Source organism: Hemiscyllium ocellatum, chromosome 13 (assembly GCF_020745735.1).
Source record: "Hemiscyllium ocellatum isolate sHemOce1 chromosome 13, sHemOce1.pat.X.cur, whole genome shotgun sequence".
In the NCBI taxonomy this organism is placed as follows: Eukaryota; Metazoa; Chordata; class Chondrichthyes; order Orectolobiformes; family Hemiscylliidae; genus Hemiscyllium; species Hemiscyllium ocellatum.
Genome location: NC_083413.1, coordinates 32252884 through 32272408, shown reverse-complemented (window position 1 = coordinate 32272408; position 19525 = coordinate 32252884). Strand labels below are relative to the sequence as shown.

The window sequence follows — 19525 nt, the reverse complement described above, 5'->3', positions numbered from 1 at the left end:
ATTTCCACTACCATCTAAGAATGAAGTAGTTTGTGCTGCCATCCCTGAACAGCCTAGCACTACTTCATCCCAGCAACAGAGGGACTAGTTTCTACATGCACATTGAGTTCCTATAATCTTCTTTCAAATCACCCAAATCTACTCTACGCAATGGAACACCAGCCTTTCTGAAACCTGACCAAATCTTTCTTTTGAATGCAATTTGATTTACATCCTTGTCAAGAGTGTGGTGCTGGAAAAGTGCAGCAGGTCAGGCAGCATCCAAGGAGCAGGGAAATCAACATTTTAAGATGGAGCACTTCATCAAGGAATGTGGCTGGGAGCCTCGGGAGTGAAGAGATAAATGGGAAGGGGGAGGGGCTGCGAGGAAGGTAGCTGAAAATAGGTGGATGGAGATGGGAGTAATGGTGATAGGTCAGAGAGAAGGCTGGAGCAGATAGGTGGGATGGAAGATGGATAGGTAGGATAGGTCATGAAGGTGGTACCGAGTTGGGAGATTGAAGCTGAGATAAAGTGGGGGAGGGAGAAATGAGGAAACTGGTGAAATCCACATTGATGCCGTGTGGTTGGAGGGTCCTGAGGTGGAAGATGAGGCATGCTGGGTATCGGCTGGGTAGGGTGTGGCAATGGAGGAGGCAGAGAACCTGCACGTCCTCAGAGGAGTGGGAGGGGGAATTGACGTGTTCAGGCACAGGGCGGTGGGGATGGTTGGTGCGAGTGTCCTGGAGATGTTCTCTGAAGCGCTCTGTGAGTAGGCGTCCTGTCTCCCCAAAGTAGGGGAGACCGCATCAGGAGCAATGGATACAGTAAATGACGTGTAGAAGTGCGGGTGAAACTTTGATGGATGTGGAAGGATTTTTGGCGCCTTGGACAGAGGTGAGACCACAGTTTTTGCAATTTCTGCATTGGCTGGGGAAGGTGCCGGGAGGGGATGGTGGGTTGGCAGCGGGCATGGACCTAACAAGAGAGTTGCGGAGGAAATGGTCTTTATGGAAAGCAGATAGGGGTGGGGAAGGAAACATATCTCTTGTGGTGGGGTCCATTTGTAGGTGGCGGAAATGCTGGAGGATGATGCGATGTATACGGAGGTTGGTGGGGTGGAAGGTGAGGACCAGGGGGATTTTGTCCTTGTTGCGATTGGCGATTGGAGGGCTGGGGTGTGAGGGCAGAGGTGCAGGAAGTGGATGAGATGCTCTGGAGGGCATCATCAACCACATGGGAGGGGAAATTGCAGTCTTTAAAGATGGAGGCCATCTGATGTGTTCTGTGGTGGAACTGGTCCCCCTGGGAGCAGGTGCGGAGGAATTGGGACGAAGGGATGATAATTTTACAGGAGGCAGGATGGGAGGAGGTGTTGTCCTCGATTCTTCCGCTCATTGGGTGCTGCCTGACCTGCACCACACTCTAGACTCTGACCTCCAGCATCTGCAGTCCTCACTTTCGTCCGATCCTATATCCTTGTCAACTAAAAAGAAAACATGAAGTGTCATTGTGCCACCTCTAAGGTCTGCCCTTTCTCAAACTGCTGTTCAATATCGTTTTATGAACTGGATGCTGTATCAGTACTCTCTTATCTCAGGTTAGAAGGTTCGATCAATAAAATCATTCCGGACAAATAAGTACAACTACCACGTCTGTGCCTTGTTTGCAGTTAGCCTCCCTGTTGTTTTTACCTGCTTTGAGCTGCCAGCCGCAGGCGCTGTTGCCCTTCTACTGCCGTCGATTTTCACTCTCCCTTCGATTTTGCTCTTTTACAAAAGCCAGCATTGGAACGTCGTGTAACTTTTTCAATGTTATATAATTACACTGGGCATGCGCAGCCGCCCAGACACCAACTTCCGCATGAGATCACTAAGAGGGAGGAGATGGCTGTGGTTGTATGAATTTTAAACTGAACTGCACATTTTCATTTTAGAGAATATGTGTAGCATGTTCTAATGCATGTTAAGTAAATATTATAATTCATTAAAAAAATAATAAGGAGCCAATACAATAATGACTGAGAAATGGACAATTCAGACATAAACCATAAGTTTTCCTCTACAGCTCCTTTTGATTCACGGACGGTTGCAAACCAGAACCTCCTGCTATTAATTGATTCTTTGTTGCATTAGAATTCAGTGCCAGGTAGATGAAGTGATTGAATATGTGGATTTTGGAGTCCCGGAAGAAACAGCTGAGCTGAGTGCACAGCAGCCCGCCGTACCATAGCATACACTTGCTAAAGTCCACATCAATCAATACGAAATCAATTTTATTCTTCTATCGTGGAATTTGTGATACTTGGTCTGCGGAGAGTTTTATGTCTCCGAGAGAAAAAAATACAAAGAGCTGCCCATGCTGGAAATGTGAATCAAAACAAATCGCTGGAGAATCTGAGCAGGTCTGGCAACATCTGTGTGCAGAGTTAACGTTTCGGCTCCAGTGACCCGTCTTCAGAATGGAACGAAACTGTTAACTCTGCTTTTTCTCCATAGATGCTGTCAGATCTGCTGAGTTTCTCCAGCAATCTCTGTTTTTGTTGTCTCGACAGCCTCAATGGATCAAGGTTCAGATAACCTACTTTAAAACAAGATAAAGAAATGCTTGCATTAATGTAGCGCCTTCATGGTTTAAAGTTCTGCTGGTGTGTCATGGCCTTCCAGTTGAGTAGTTCTGAAGTGTAACCACGGTTGGAATGTAGTGAATATGTTGTCACAGAATTCAGGACAGTTTTAGGCTGAAGGGTATGAAATAAATGCTCCTTTTGAAGTATTTTGCTTCTTCCTGATTGTATCACCAGCAGAAGTTAAGCACCAAAGCACAGCAGCTGGAAATCTGAAATATTTCCTGAGTTCAGAATTGGGGGGTGGGGGCTGAGTGGAATCTCGTCGGTATCAATAAAATTCTAACAAGAGTGGACAGGTTACATGCAAGTCCAGAATTAAGGGTAGGAGGTAAAACATTTGGCACTGAGATGAGAATTTCTTTCTACCCAGAGAGCGGTGAGCCTATGAATTTGCTGCTGAAATAACTCCACAGTGGCCAGTATCCTATCAGCAAGTTACCCTACGTGTGCATTGTACATGACACTGCCCAGCTAGCTCAGAGCTGGCTCCTAGAGAACAGAACCCCGACACTCCTGTTTATTTTTTCTTTTTTTTAGTGAACACAACCTCCGACAGTCCTTTTTTTGTTTTTTTTCTTTTAATGAACAGAACCTGACACTCCTGTTTTTTCTTTTTCTTACCCCACACTACAGCCTAACTGCTGTAGTGCTAATTTTTCCCCAGCGCCCATGTAGCATTGACACTCCAGTTTATTTTTTTCTTTTATAAAAAATCCAGAAAAAAGGAACAATCACAATAAAGAAATCAAAGCAAAGTCTACCTGAAACAGGGGGGAGAGACAAAAAGGAAAGCTCTCCTCTTCAGTAGGAAACAGCAACAGCAGTAATGAACACAGTGTGTGTGGTCCAGGCAATTCAGAGGTCAGCTCCCTTTCCCTAACTCACAAAAATGGAGAGTCCTTCACACACTGATCCAGCTCCTTCATATCCAGCTCTCAGAGTGAAAGGAACTTCTGATACTCCTAATTTTTTCTTCCCCACACTGCAGCCTAACTGCGGTAGTGCTTATATTTTCCTCAGTGCCCGTGTGTGTGTGCACGTGTGAGACACAGGTGAGAGACAAGGTGTACAAATCCTTATTCAATTTCCACCACCAGGAAGAAAGAAAACACCCAGGTGGCCATTGACAAGCAGTGCCCTTCTTAGAGGGCAATGCTGTGTGATCAAACAGTGAAGGTAGAATTGGAGGGGGAAATAATACAGTCTACTCCCTCTCCCTGACCAGCTCAAGGATGTTGGTGGACACCATGTGCTCCTTCTCCAGGGACACCCGGACTCGAACATAACCGCGGGAGAGGGGCAGGCAGTCAGCTCTAACAACCTCCTCCATGGCCCGCTGCCTGGACCTGTTTATGGCCAGTTTGGCCAGGCCCAGGAGCAGACCCACGAGGAGGTCTTCAGACCTGCCCTCCCTCCTCCGTACCGGGTGCCTGAAGATCAGAAGCGTGGGACTGAAGTGCAACCAAAAGCAGAGGAGAAGGTTTTTGAGAAAATCAACGAGGGAGTACAAACGCCCACACCCAATATACACATGGTCCACGGATTCCACAGCACCACAGAACAAGCAGTTGGGCTGGGAGTCCGTGAACCACCGCAATCTGCGGTTGCAGGGGACCACTGAGTGCAGCACCCTTCACCCCAGATCCCTAAGAGAAAGGGGGAGGACACCCGCTTAGAGAGCCTTCCACTGGGGATCCCTACTGCCCAGTGGCAAATGGGCAGACACTCCTGTTGATATCTGTTAGCTAGAAATTCTTGATTCGACCAAGTGAAGAGCCCCAATCAGAGAACGTATTTTCTATGAGGGCTACCTGGCTGACTTTGTTCCAATCACTACATCCTTCCCTGCCTACGTCCTAGGATGTAGGCCCATTCTTTTTCCTGTAGCTTCTCCTGGGGCATTTTCACTCCCCCTGGTTGCTCTGACTCTGCTTTGGATATTGGCATTGTGTACTGGACTGTGACATGCTTGTTATGCCTGGAGCGTCTCAGCCAAATTTCATCTCCATCCGGTGGTAACGGTGTTGAAGCTGTGACATCTGCCTTGTCCGTCTCATCCATTGAAGTTTCTTCGACACAAGGGAAAGGGGGAGATCACAGGGTTCTGACAGCCTAGCTGGACCTTCTGAGGGGCTGGGTATGTTTTGGTGCTGACCCATTTGTGAGTTTGCAGCTTTCGTGTGGTCCACGTGCTTATTCAGGACAGACTCTCCTACCCAAACTTTGGACGTTGTGGGTCCTGACCTTGCATCGATCATGCCTCTTACCCATACAGGACCATTCCCATGGTTTTGATACCAAACTTCATTCCCTGAAGTAAATTGCCTCTCTCGCTTAGAGGAATCTTGTGTCCGGTCTTGGCGTTCAGAGTGCTGTTTCACCCTCCTTCCCAAGTCCAGGACAATCAAGTTTAACCTGGTGTGGAGTATTCTTCCCATTAGCAACTCTGCAGAACTCCTGTTGTTGCATGAAGGTGGTCCAATAATCAAATAGGAACTGGGGCGATTTGATATTGAGTGAAGGTGTAGGCTGTTTCTTTAAACCTGTCTTCAAAGTTTGGACCATTCTTTCTGCCAGACCATTGGATGATGGGATGGTATGGAACTGTCCTTCCCTGCCAAATGCTATCTGACTTTAGGAAACACTCAAATTCCCTATTAGTAAATGAAGGCCCTTTGTCTGTGACCAACACCTCCAGGAGTCTGTGTATTGCAAAAGATGCTTGCAACTTTTCAATCGTCAACCCTGTGTTTGATAAATGAACTCTATGTATGTCCAACCACAGTGCATGAAAGGACCGGCATAGTCAACGTTAGCCGAATCCAAGGTTAACCTGGCTGCTCCCATGAACATGGAGGAGCTGTTGGCAGGAATTGTTGATCTTGTTGATATTCTGGCCACTGCCCCACCAACGTGGCTATGTCAGCATCCAATCCTGGACACCAGACATAACTTCTTGCCAGTGCTGCCATTTTGGAAACCCTTGGATAACCCTGGTGGAGATTACAAGTATCTGGCAGTGACCTTTGCTCAGGGTAATCACTCTTGCTGCCCATAATGAAGTGCCGTCCTCTACAGAGATCTGGTCTCGCCGTGCCCAGAAGGGTGTCAATTCTGGTTGTGATGACCCTTTTGTTTCCCCCATCACCACCAGCTGTTTTAGTTTTGCCAGGACAGGATCTTTTTGTGTTCACAGTCTAATATTGTTCGGCAGTGACCAAAAGGTTGTCCAGAAAGTTTACAACCAGAGCAGACTCTTCTAGTGGTGACACCACTGGTGATGCATTTGTCAGTGGGATGTGGCTCAAGGCAATCACATTTGTTGCTTCCCCTCCCAGATGGTGTTCAAACTTGTAATTGTATGCATAGAGAATAAGAGCCCTTCACTGAATTTGCCCTGAAGCTATGGCCATGGCCCTGTCCTTTTTAAGTAGCCCTAGCAGGGATTTGTGGTATGTTACTATTACAAATTTATGTCAACAAAGGTATTGGTGCAACTTGCTCACACCAAAGATGACCACCTTCTCTATCTGGATGTAACTAGTTTTGTATCATCAGGAAACATACGCTATCGGGCATTTCTCTACATTGGGCTACCCATGAGCCAACACTACCTCAATACCATTTAGGGAGTATCACATGTCAGCAGCACACCATGCTTAGGATTGTAATGAGCCAATACCTTAGACAACGAAAGCTGCTTCTTCACTTCCCTAAAGGCTACATTTCGACCACGAAACTATTTCCAGGGCTGACCCTTTTTCAACAGCAGATGTAACAGTGACAAGATGGAGAGGAGAAAGTGAGGACTGCAGATACTGGAGATCAGAGCCAAAAGGTGTGGTGCTAGAAAAGCACAGCCGGTGAGGCCACATTCCTGATGAAGAGCTTATGCTGGAAACGTCAACTTTCCTGCTTCTTGGATGCTGCCTAATCAGTTGTACTTTTCCAGCACCACACGTTTTGCCAAGATGGAGACCACATTATGTATGAATTTTCCATAATAATTCACCAGCCCAATGAAAGACCTGAGCTCTGGTACAGACATGGGAGCCAGGGCACTATTGCGTAGCCTTCACTTCACCTTCCAACTGGTGTAACCCGGTCCTATCAACTCTGTAGACCAAGTAGGTCACATAGGGTGCTTGGAATATCCATTTTTCCTTCCTTAGGCTTACACCCACCTTTGAGAAATGTTTAAACATTATGTCCAAGTGCTCTTTATTGGTCTTGCCGGTTATTAGCACATCAAAAAGATAAATGGTGACCTGGAGCAGATCTCGTAAAATGGTCTCCATCATCTGCTGTAAAGTGGCACAGGCTAAAGATACCTCAAAAGGCAGTCTTGTACATTGGTACAAACCCTTGTGAGTATTAATTGTAGCATATTTCTGGGAATCCTCATCTAATTGTAAATACACACGGCTCAGGTCCAGCCTTGTGAAGCACAGCCCTCACCCATGCGAGTTTTATGCACAAGTTCTCAATGTGAGGGATTGGGTATTTATCCAGCTGTTCAAAGTAGTTTATCTTTGTTTGAAATCCCCGCAAAGGCAAAACAACTGGTGGAGCAGCACAATCAGTATGACCAGTGCTGCCCATTCTGCAAATGGTACTGGTTTGATGATTATTTCGCTTTACAACCTCCTAATTTCTGCCTCTACTTTTGAGCATAAGGCAAATGGCACTGGGTAGGACTTGCAGAATCATAGAATTGCTTTTTGGTCAACATGCCAGGTAGCCTGGAGCTTCTTGATTGTCACTAGATCTTCCTGAAAATCTTCCGGGTATTTAATTAGGACTACACCCAGGCAGCCATTTTTTGATTGAAAAATGTTGAACCAATCATGTTGAATCTTTCTCAACCAATTTTGCTCCATTGAACTTGGGCCCAAGCCTTTTCCTACAATCAATGGTAACTGAACCAGCTGCTTCAATAAGAGTCTGGAACCGAAGCTGCATCCTAAATCTGTAGGGGTTTCCCAGTATGGGTTCACACCTTGGCCGAGGTCTCACACAAAGTTAAGAGTTGGAGTCCAGTGCGAATTTTGATAAATACTGGTTTCACAGTCACTGATACAACCGCACCAGTATCGACCTCCATTAGAACTGGGTGACTATTTAACCAGATGTCTATTTTGATTGGTTCTGATTTGGATATTGCTAAGCAGTTTAACTGTTCCAAACCAGCTGTAGGTAGACTGTCCACAGTGTGCAATGTCCTAGATCAACCCGGCCTAGGAGTTCTCTTACTCAATTCATGCTTAATAGGACTGTTTTGCTATCGCGAGTCTATATACTGGCAGCAACAATGGCCTTCCCGCCTGGATCCTCAAGAAAGTTCTAGCCGTTCAGCCAAGGCTTGACTTAAGGTTATTCTGTAGCCTGATGTAAAGTTCCTCTGGTCAGGATATGTCCTGAGTGTGGCTATATAATTGTCTTCACTCAAGTAATGTTCCCCAAGATCAGTCAGCCTCCAGATTGTCCACTTCCATCGGAATACCCTATAGTTGCCGTGTTCCACGTGCTGCATTTTCTAATGAAAAAGTCAATTTGAAGATTAGTTGGGCTTCAGCTAGTAGGCTCTTTTGCATGTTAACATCATTAATCCCACATACCAAATGGTCTCTCAGCATCTTAGTTAGGGTTAAACCAAAATCACATGCCTCTGCCAGTCATGGGGTGCTGATTAGCTCAGGTGGCTGGATAGCTAGCTTGTAGTGTAGAGTGTTGCCAAGGATGTAGGTTCAATTCCCACACTGGCTGTAATTCCTTTAGTGGGCAGCACGGTGGCACAGTGGTGAGCACTGCTGCTTCGCAGCGCCAGAGACCTGGGTTCAATTCCCGACTCAGGCGACTGACTATGTGGAGTTTGCACATTCTCCCCGTGTCTGCGTGGGTTTCCTCTGGGTGCTCTGGTTTCTTCCCACAGTCCAAAGATGTGCAGGTCAGGTGAATTGGCCATGCTAAATTGCCCATAGTGTTAGGTAAAGGGGCAGGGGTGTGGCGGGTCAGTGTGGACTTGTTGGGCCGAAGGGCCTGTTTCCACACTGTAAGTAATCTAAATTTTAAACTCATCAAAAATCCAATATGTATTCCCTTGGTTCTTGAACTGCTAAGGAAAACCAATAGTGTCTCAGAATTAGAGGAAGCTTGGGATCGTAATATTCCTTTGCCAAATCCATCAACTATTGAAAGGATTTAGTATCTGGTGGTGCCTTGAAGAAAATTAGGCTTCTCATAACCAAAAAAAGCTGCAGGTCTATAGGAGAATTGCTTTTCATCTGTCTCAATGCCATTTGCTTGGAAAAAATTATGCATTCTTTCCACATACTGGACCCAATCTTCAATGGTAGGACTGAATGAGTTAAGCTTCCCAACTGGTGGCATGATGTCAGAAATACTTACCCCAATTTAATGATGATGTTGCAAGCAAATCTTTCCAGGGGCATGTTTTTTCTTTTGTTGCCACTGAAAGAACCCCACAATGGCTGGTATCCCATCACCGAATTTCCTTTTATTCACAAGTACATTGTACATGACATTGATCCAGCTGGCTTGGAAGCAGCCCCTAGAGTGAGCAGAACCCCTGGCATTCCTGTTTATATGTCAGCCAGGTCTCACTGATTGAACCGGTTTAACAGCCCCAATCAGGGAGCTCATATTCTATGAGGTCCTTGTGGCTGACCTTGTTCCAAGCACTACAGCTACCATGGAAATTGGTCGAAGCCAAAACGTTGTATGAGTTCAAGAAGGAGTTGGAAATAACATTTGGGGCAAACAAGATCCATGGCTATGGGGATGAACGGTAACAGGCTATTGGGTTAGATAATCAGCATGGCCACAATAAATGGCGTACTCCTCATTTTTCCAAGCCTTTTATTGATAGAGAGTAGTGGATGCAATCAGCAAGTCAGGAAATGTTGATTTAGAGAGACATACAGAGATAATATTTCAATTCCATGATATTTTGTCAAATTCATTGGCTTGAATTTGATATGTGACATCAATATTGCAAAAAAAAATTCAAATAGAATGTGTATGAAATTAAAAGACAGCTGCTCACATAGGGTGAATGTGACCTGACAAACCTCTTCAATGGTTTGCAAAGTAGTTTTAAAAAAGGAGAATTTGAAAGGAAACTTCATCCGCAAGTTGACTCAGAACAGTAAAAATGTTGTGATAAATGTTTACATCGATCTGGTCAAAGTCCTTAGAATCCTTAGCAAATTATTACAGAATTCTCGGAACCTCATGTGAAAGTTGATTACACTGCAAATAAATTTTAAAAAACTTCTCGGCGGAGTAATTAAGATAGTAGAAAATTCCAGATACACATCATTTATGGAGTAATACGGGCAATAGCATTTATGACTAAAACAACAAGTAATTCATTATACATGCTTAAAGTATGATTTGTTCCAATATGGAGGGGCAGGTAGTCAAGGAAGGAAAGACAATGAGAGCAAAAGATCACAAGGTGAAGATGCTGAAGTTGATCGTTAAGCCAATCAAGTCTGCTCTGCCATTCAAGAGGCCCAAAACTCTTCACAGTATTCCAAATGTGGTCTGATTTGGGTCATGCATTGTTTTAGCAAAACCTCTCTCCTTTCATGATAATACAAAGAACAGTAACAGATGCTGAAGGTCTGAAACAAAAACAGAATTTGCTGGAGAAACTCAGTGGGTCTGGCAGCATCTGTGAAGACTAAACAGAGTTACCATTTTGGGTCCAGTGACTCTTCAGAGCTGACAGTAGATTGGAAAAGTGTTTTTTTTCCCTGATGAGAGGGGGTGGAGTAAAGGGAATGGCCAGATAGGTGGAGGTGGAGCCCAGAGGGAGAGAGAGAGAGAGAGAGAGAGACAAAGAAAGTTAGGCCAACAAAGAGATGATGATTGTAAGCTAGGGAAGAGGAAAAGCTGATAATGGGGACAATGGATAGTTAAAAGGGGTTGGCTGTGACCATATCATGACAGGTCCTGGAGTGCAGTGGTGTATAAAGGTCTGGGAAGAAAGTGTTCAGACTGTAAAATTATTGAACTTAATATTGAGTCCTGAAGGCTTCAGGCTTTCAACACAAGATGAGATACTGTTCTTGCATTGAGCTTTGCTGGAGCACTACTTTCCCCCTACTCCCATTATCAGCATAAATACCACCTTCTTATAGCTTTCACTTTTCTTATAACTATCACTTTTGAAGAAGGGTCACTAGACTCTATAAGACCATGAGAAATAGAAACAGAAGTAGCTGGATATGGGCTAAATGCAAGCCGGTGGAATTAATTTAGTTTGGGAACACGGTCAGTTGGACGAGTTGGACCAAAGGATCTGTTTCCATGCTGTATTACTTTATGATTCTGATTTTGACTGGAAATGTTCATTCTGTTTCTCTCTCCACAAAAACTGCCAGACCTGCTGTGTTTCTCCAGCTATTTCTGTTCCTATTCTTCATGGTCTTATGGAGTCCAGTGACCCTTCTTCAAAACCGGTCATAGCTATTTGGGTCCTCCTGTTCCATTCCCTTGGATCATGGTTGACTTGAAACCTCTCACATTTATTTTGTTGTCCTTTTCCCAAACCCCTGACTCCCCTACTGATCAAGAAACTAGCAGACTTAAATATATGCAATCGTAAACAAACAGAAGACTGGAAGAACACTGCAAACCAGGCAGCATCAGAGTAGAGAAGCCAATGTTTTGGGTATAACCCTTCTTATTTAGTCCTGATAACATTGACTTCTCCACCTTCTAATGCTATCTGGCTTGCTGTGTTCTTCCGGCCTCCTATTTGTCTACTTTGGGTTACAGTGTCTGAAGTTTGTTTATTTCTAACTTTTGTCTCAAATTAAATACATACAATGAGTCTGGCTCCACAGCTTTCTATGGCAAGGAGTTCCAAAGACTCAATCTTCTGAAAGGATAAATTCCTTCTCACCTTAGTCTCAAACTGGTACCCCTTTATTCTGAGATGATTCGCTCTGTCCTGGACTCTTCCAAGAGGGGAAACATCCTCTCAGCATTTAGCCTGTCACACCTCTTAAGGATTCCTTAAAATGCTTCAGTGAGATCACATCTCATTCTTCTAGACTCCCATGTTTGTTGATTTCTTTTTAAAAACATTCCTGACAAAGGGCTTATGCCCAAATCATTGATTCTCCTGCTTTTCAGATGCTGCCTGACCCACTGTACTTTTCCAGCACCCTAGTCTCGACTCCAATGAGTACAGTCCCAGCTTATTTATCCTTTACTCATATTATCCTAGTATAACATTCTCTGAATTGCCTCCAATACAGTGATATCTTTCGTTAAATAAGGGGAGTAAAACTGCTGACAATGCTCCAGTTGTGGTCTCACTAACACCTTGTACAGTTGCAGTAAGACCTTCTACTCTTAACCTCCAATCCCCTATAAAATAAGGGTTAACATTCCATTAGCCTTCCTAATTATGTGCTGCATCTGTGTTTCTTGTGTTTGTATAACTGCTCCTTTTCTGGCAGCTTTCTGCAGTTTTTCTCCATTTAAATAATATTTTGTTCTTTTGTTCTCCCTTCTAAATGAACAACTTCACATTTTCTCACATAATATTCCATTTGCAAACTGTTTACCCACTTACTTAACCATGAATATCTCTACGTAAGCTGTTTGCATCCATCTCACAGCTTGCCTCTTCACCTATTGTTATGCTGTATGTAAATTTGGTTATTAACCAAAGTTATTAATACTGTTTTGGTCCCAATACAGTGGAATCCCGGGAGTCACGGGTCGCCAACCTGAAAAAGACCCTCTTATCTTTATTTGTGTTTCCAACCATGAGTTAATTCTCTTGTATGCAAATATATTATCTTCAACATAATGGGATCTTATATTATTACTTAACTTTTTGTGAGAGACCTGATGGTACATCATCTGGAAGCCCAAATACAACACATATACTGGTTCTCCTCTATTCATTCAGATTGCGACTTCCTTGAAAATTTCTAATAAATTACTAAAACGTAATTTCCTATTCATTAAGCCATGCTGACCCTGCTTGTTGTGATCATTATTTTCCAAATGTTCTGCTATTAGTTCTTTAATAATTGATTCCAATTCTTTTCCAACAATGGATGTTAAGCTAATCAACCTACAGTTACCTACTTTTTTGCCTCCCTTCCTTTTTGAATTGGGGTGTCACATTAGCAGTTTTCCAATCCTCTGGTATTTCTCCAGAATCCAGCAATTTTTGGAAAATTACACTAATACATTCAATATCTCAGTCAGTACTTCTTTTAGGATGCCAGGATGTAAGCAATTCGAGGCAAGGCACCTATCTGCCTTTAGCCCAAATAGTTTGTCTAATACTGTAACTCGAGTGACGATGATGATACTTTATTATTACCCCATAATCTTTAGCATTAATGGAAGTGTTTTCTACCATAAAGACTGATGCAAAATATCTGTTTAACTCCTTTGCCATTTTCTTGTTCCACAAAAACATCTCACCAGATTCATTTTCTAAAGGACCTAAGTTAACTTTGACCTCTATCTTCATTTTGATATCTTAGAAGAAACTTATTGTCCCTCCTTCCCTGATACTGGGTGCCAAAGTCCCATGGCTTCGAATCCATTTCTCCCACACCACTCTTTGAGCCACGAAATCTTGTTGACCCTGTACCAATTCATTCATGGCTCAGATAGTAATCCTGAAATTATTACCTCTTGAGTTCTGCTTTGTAATTTAGTCCCTAGCTGCTCATATTCCCTCTTCCCTCTTTCTACCAATATCATTTGTTCCTACCTGGACCACGATAACTGAAACTTGCCCCTCCCACTCCAAGTTCCTCTGCAGCCCAGAAGAGATATCCTGAACCCCAGCACCATGCAGGCAACACAGTCTTTGGGAATCTAGATTCTGGCTTCAGAGAACAGTGTTTATTTCTCTGACTGTACTATCCCCAGTTATGACTACATTTCTCTTTCCTCTCCACTTTTGAATTCTCCCTGTACCACAGAGCTATGGTCAGTTCAATCTTTCTGGTACAGCCCCTGCTCTTATCCACACAGGGAGCAAGAATCTCAAACCTGTTAGACAAGCTCAAGGGCTAAGGCTCCTTTAGCACTACCTCCTGAATATCTTTACCTCCCTCGCTTGTGGTCATACCCTTGTGGGGTGGTCCCTGACCAATGACCGAATTCAATGTAGTTAAGCTAAGGGGCATAACTATCCAAGTAACTCTCCCCATGTGTTGCATTGCTTGAAGCTCAGACTCCAGTTCATCAACTATTAGCCAGAGTTCCTCAAGCAACCAAAGCTTGATCTAGATGTGGTCATTATGGGGTCCACTACTCCCATATCATAGAATCCCTACAGTGTGGACATAGGCCATTCAGCCCAACAAGTCCATACTGACCTTCTGAAGAGTATCCCACCCAGATCCATTCCCCTACCCTATTATTCTACATTTACCCCTGACTAATGCACCGAACCTACACATCCCTGATCACTATGGACAATTTAGCTTGGCCAATTCACCTAATCTGCAGATCTTTCGACTGTGGGAGGAAACTGGAGCACCTGGAGGAATCCTACACAGGAACAGGGAGAATGTGCAAACTCCACACAGACAGTCACCCGAGGCTGGAATCGAACCCGGGTCCTTGGTGCTTTGAGGCAGCAGTGCTTACTACTTGACCCACTGTGTCGTCCATTGATGCAATTACATGTCGCCTGTCCCTGCATCCCAATTTAATTACATTGTTCTCAATTTATTTTTTTTTAGATTCCTGCTTTCTTTTTGTCTATAACCTGTAAATATTTCTCCTTTACCTTCAATCTGACAGTAATTGCTAATAAATCATCAAATTTGCAGCAGCTAAGATGGCGGCGATCTGAGAAGATCACACTGCAGAGCTTCGCATCGCAGCAGGAACAGGACGGTCCTTTAACCCACCCAACCCAGGTCATCAGGATTTCTTGCGGTGTTGGAAAGATTGTGGAACCCCAAGAAACATTTAAAAATTGACTTACCTGTATTTTCAGCTGTCCAGAAATGCCTAAAAAGGGAGGAGGAGCATCTGAGGCCGGGCCTGCAGCTCAGCCAGCAGCAGCCTCGGAGCCGATTACTCTCCAGGACCTGGTGAACCAACTTTCGAAATCTCGGGAGATGTTGGGGAAACAGATTGAAGAGAAGCTGGCTCCAGTCTCTCTCATGCTGCACAAGCATGAGCAGCAGCTGGGAGACCTGGAGAAGAGGACAGATGAGGTGGAGCACTGGGTCACTGTGGTGGAAGCTGATGCCAGTTCATTCAAGGAAGAGATCCAAGGCCTGAAGATGCAGGTTCGTAATTTGCATGACCAAGTGGATGATCTTGAAAACAGGGGCAGGAGAAAAAACATTCACATCATCGGTCTGCCTGAGGGTAAGGAAGGTGAGTGGCCTGCGGAATTTGTAGAAGATCGGCTTCCGAAACTCCTTGACTTGGAGACTGGCATGAGAGGATTGAAGATAGAGAGGGCTCACCGGGTCGCAGTGTAGAGGTCAGGTCTGGGTCAATACCCTCGTCCTTTCCTGGTATGGTTCCATCATTACCGGGATAAGGAGACAGTCATGGAGGCTTCCAGACTCCAGGGGAATGATCCAAAGGCCCTAATTTACGAGGGGTCTAAGATCATGTTTTTTCAGGACTTTTCAGCGGCGGTGATCCAGAAATGAAAATCATATGATGGTGTCAAGAAAAGATTGAAGGAGCTTGGTATTCAGTACTCCCTGAGATATCCGGCAGTGCTTCGGATCACCTTAGATGGATCCATGCATCTCTTTGACACATTGGAGAAGGCAAGAGACTTTGTGGACAAACTAATCTAACTTAAGCAATTGTAGCATGTATAAATATTGTTGCTTGAGTATGCATTTATCATTGTGTAAAAGAAATGGAGGAGATCTGGTTGGAGCTTTGTTTTTCCCCTTTTTGTTTCTCTATTGATAATAATTTGGTTCAAACTATGTCTGGCGGTGGTTAAGGTGTACATTTTAAATTTCTAAGTTAGGACATACCAAAGGATGGGTGGGGTATTTATTCCCCTTTTTGTTATAAAATAATTTTTTTATTCATATTGATATCTATGGGGTGTTTATACTTTTTAGCTTGTGCTTGCAATGCGGCTCTAGCTGGGAGAAGTAAAGGTGGTTGAGATGGTTAGATGCCTATTTATGGGCAGTTCAGGACGGGTAGTTGCCCCCTCCGGGCAGGGGGTGAGTTTCCCTACTCAGTGCTATTGATGCTTTATATGTTGGTTTGTTTTCTGGTTTTTGTTGTTTTTTATTTTTAATAATTTTGTATATTTGTTAAATGTAGTGGTTTTAGTTTATGTAGTTTTTATATTTGGTGGATCATGCGACACTAAGGCTCAGCAATTTGTGGTTCGGGTTCCTCCTTTCTGGAATTTAAATGTAATTGCAGAAGATTATGGCTAATGATTTGATGAAATGGTGTACCTGGAATATCAAGGGAAGACACTCATCAATTAAAAGGAAGAAGGTACTCTTGAGTCTTAGAAAGGAGAAGGTGGATATTGCTTTGTTACAGGAGACACATTTGGATGACAAGGAGCATCTGAAATTACAGTAAAATGGCTTTGACCAAATTTATTTTTCATCATTTAATACCAGAAGTAGGGGAGTGGCTATATTGGTAAGGAAAAATCTCTCATTTAAATTGTTGGAATGTGTTAAAGACACATACGGGAGGTTTGTAATTCTTAAAGCCTTGATAAATGGGGAAGAATTTGGCATTTTAAATGTTTATTGTCCCCCAGCTCATCCTCTTAAATTCTTGGTAGATGCTTTTTCTAAACTGATAAGTCTCAAGTCTTGGCACATCATTATAGGGGGAGATTTTAACTATCTCATGGACCCCTTAGTAGACAGGTTGCCTAAAGGTCCCTCGATACCCTCTGCACAAACTAAACAGTTATTGGGTTTGTGTGGGGAATTAGGATTGGAGGACGTCTGGAGGTGTCTCCACCCTACAGGTAGGGATTTTACATTTTTCTCCAATCCACACAGATGTCACACGAGGATTGATTTTCTGACCCCTGAGGTAACCCTGGATCTGGTGGCATCCTGTACAATTGGTAATATTGCCATCTCTGATCATGCTCCAGTGTACCTCATGGTTAAAATTGAGGATGTTACAGTGGATTCAAGGTACTGGCGAATGGACCCCTTTATTCTCATGGTCAGCAAGTTTGTGGAGTATTTCTCTAGGGAATTTTGGTCATTCCTAGACATCAACATAGGCTCGGTTGATAGCTCATCTGTTCTCTGTGAAACTGCCACAGCTTATGTCAGATGGTTAGTTATTTCATATAACACAAGTGGGAAGCGGCAGAAGGGTGAGCAGCAACGTCTCCTTGACGAACGGTTGACGACAGCCGAGAAGGCTTATTTTGACAGACCCTCGGTGGTCAAACTACAGAGGATTACGACACTGTGGTCTGCACTAAATTCTGTGCTCATGCAGACGGCAAAGAAGGAGCTGGCTTTTGCAAAGCAAAGGTTATACGAGCCTGGTGACAAGCCAGGCAAATACTTAGCATACCTTGCCAGAAAGAGAAGTGCCCCACAAACCATTACAGCGATTAGGGAAAGGTCTGGGAACCTAATATGTGATTCTAAAAAAATTAATGTGACATTTCAGAGATTCTACTCTAAGTTATATCAGTCTGAGAATTGTGAGGAGGGGCAGGTCAAAATGGAATCCTTTTTTAGAGATCTGAAGCTCCCGGGTGTGACTCCCGAACAACAGTCCCTTCTCAATGCCCCATTATCAGAGCAAGAAGTGCAGGAAGCTGTGAGGCAGCTTCAGATTGGAAAGGAGCCCGGTGCTGATGGACTTCCCAGTGAATTCTATAAGGAATTTAAGAGTATACTGTCAGGCCCGATGCTGAATATGTTTAATGATTCATACAGTCATGTTTGTCTCCCACCATCTCTGAGAGAGGCCAATATTTCACTTATCCTTAAAAAAGGGAAGGATCTGGAAGACTGTGCGTCATACAGGCCCATCTCGCTCTTAAATGTGGACTTTAAGATCTTCTCTAAGGCTCTTGCGTTAAGGCTGGAGGCTGTGTTACCCTCTATTATTAAAGAGGATCAGACGGGCTTCATATAGGGTCGCAGATCCTTCAATAATGTTAGGAGGCTGCTTAATGTAATTCAAGCATGCCAACAGCAGTCAATACAGGGATTGGTGATTTCTTTAGATGCAGAGAAGACATTTGACCGAGTTGAGTGGCCGTCTCTTTTCTATACTCTAGACCGGTTTGGTCTGGGCGAAGTTTTCATAAGATGGGTAAAGGTTCTCTACAGTGTACCTCTCGCTGCGGTCATTACCAACGGGGTACGATCAAGTAATTTTAATATTTCTAGGGGCAGCCGGCAGGGCTGTCCCCTTTCACTATTACTTTTTATGTTGGTGATTGAACCATTGGCAGAGGCCATTCGTGGGGATCTCAATATATCAGCTCCAGGAGTGGGGTGAAAACTACATAAGGTCTCGCTGTATGCAGATGATGTTCTAATTTTCTTGACAAATCCAGCACTCTCAGTGCCCTGCCTGATACAATGCATTCACGCGTTTGGCGCTTTTTCAGGGTATAAGATTAATTTTGCTAAATCAGAGGCTATGCCTATGGGTGGTCTTATGAAAGAGTTGGCTCTTGAGAGTGACTATAGATCCCCATTTAGGTGGTCACAGAGGGGTTTGTGTATTTGGACATATTCATTACTCCAGTTCTGGATTGGTTGTTCAAAGCCAATTTTACTCAATTATTTGAAAAAATTAAACAAGATCTCCAAAGATGGGAGGCACTTCCAGTCTCATGGTTGGGTCGGATAGCGCTTATTAAGATGAATATTCTCCCTCGTTTGCTATACCCTATACGGATGCTCCCCCTGATTTTCAATAAACAATCACTCAGGAGACTGAGCAGTTGGTTCAGCTCCTTTATCTGGCACCATAAATGGCCCCTCATTAAATTAGCCAAACTGCAGTTGCCTCACAGATTGGGGGGAGTAGACCTTCCAGACATTAAAAATGACTAATTAACTCGCTCTTGACCTACGTAAGTGATTGGGTTTGTAGGGACCCTCTTTCAATATGGCTAGATATCGAAGTCTCCCAGGCAAGGTGCTCCCTTACCAGTTTGCTGTTTTTGGACAATGTGAGGACAGTCAGGGAATATTGCCATAACCCAGTAGTCATCAATATTGTTAAAGCATGGAGGGCAATTCGGCAGAGGGAAGTTAATATTGGCAAAACATCTTTGTTTACTCCTTTAGTGGGTATGCTGAGTTTTCAACCAGGTATGATAGATTCAGGATTTAAACGTTGGGCAGCTAGGGGTATATTTTGCCTGGGTGATTTATTTGAGGGAGTTGTAATGATGTCCTTCGATCAGTTAGTACAGAAGTTCGAGTTACCTAATAGAGACCTCTTTTGTTTTTTTCAAGATAAGGATTTTATTCAAAATAAAGACCCCACTTTTGACTGATCCCTACAAATCTGACATTGAAAGAGGGGTACTAAGGGTTCAAAGTTTGTGAGAAGATTTGTAGCTCGGGTGCTCGTTGTTGTGGTTCTGTTTGCCGATCTGGGAGTTTTTGTTGCAAACGTTTCGTCCCCTTTCTAGGTGACATCTTCAGTGCTTGGGAGCCTCCTGTGAAGCGCTTCTGTGCTGATTCCTCCAGCATTTATAGTGGTTTGAATCTGCTGCTTCCGGTTGTCAGTTGCTGTCCGCTGCAGTGGCCGGTATATAGGGTCTAGGTCGATGTGTCTGTTGATACTAAGGGTACTAAGGGGTACTGACACTCTGTCGGTATTCTATATCACCAATTGGGGGGGTGCCACCTCAGATGAATCTGATCAACTCTGGAA

The 19525-nt window shown here is 43.8% G+C and overlaps 2 protein-coding genes across 2 annotated transcripts in view; one reads left to right on the top strand and one right to left on the bottom strand.

The window, feature by feature from the left end:
* cpdp (CPD photolyase) overlaps positions 1–1791 on the bottom strand; it is a 33592-nt gene extending 31801 nt beyond the window's left edge. Inside the window, exon 1 of the mRNA XM_060834708.1 lies at positions 1674–1791. The gene's annotated coding sequence lies outside the window, so the exon portion shown is untranslated. The remainder of the gene's footprint in view (positions 1–1673) is intronic.
* A 3668-nt stretch (positions 1792–5459) lies between these two features.
* si:ch211-217k17.9 (putative uncharacterized protein DDB_G0282133) overlaps positions 5460–19525 on the top strand; it is a 28590-nt gene continuing 14524 nt past the window's right edge. The window contains exon 1 of the mRNA XM_060834441.1: positions 5460–5643. Within this exon, the coding sequence (XP_060690424.1) occupies positions 5460–5643 (184 nt within the window). The remainder of the gene's footprint in view (positions 5644–19525) is intronic.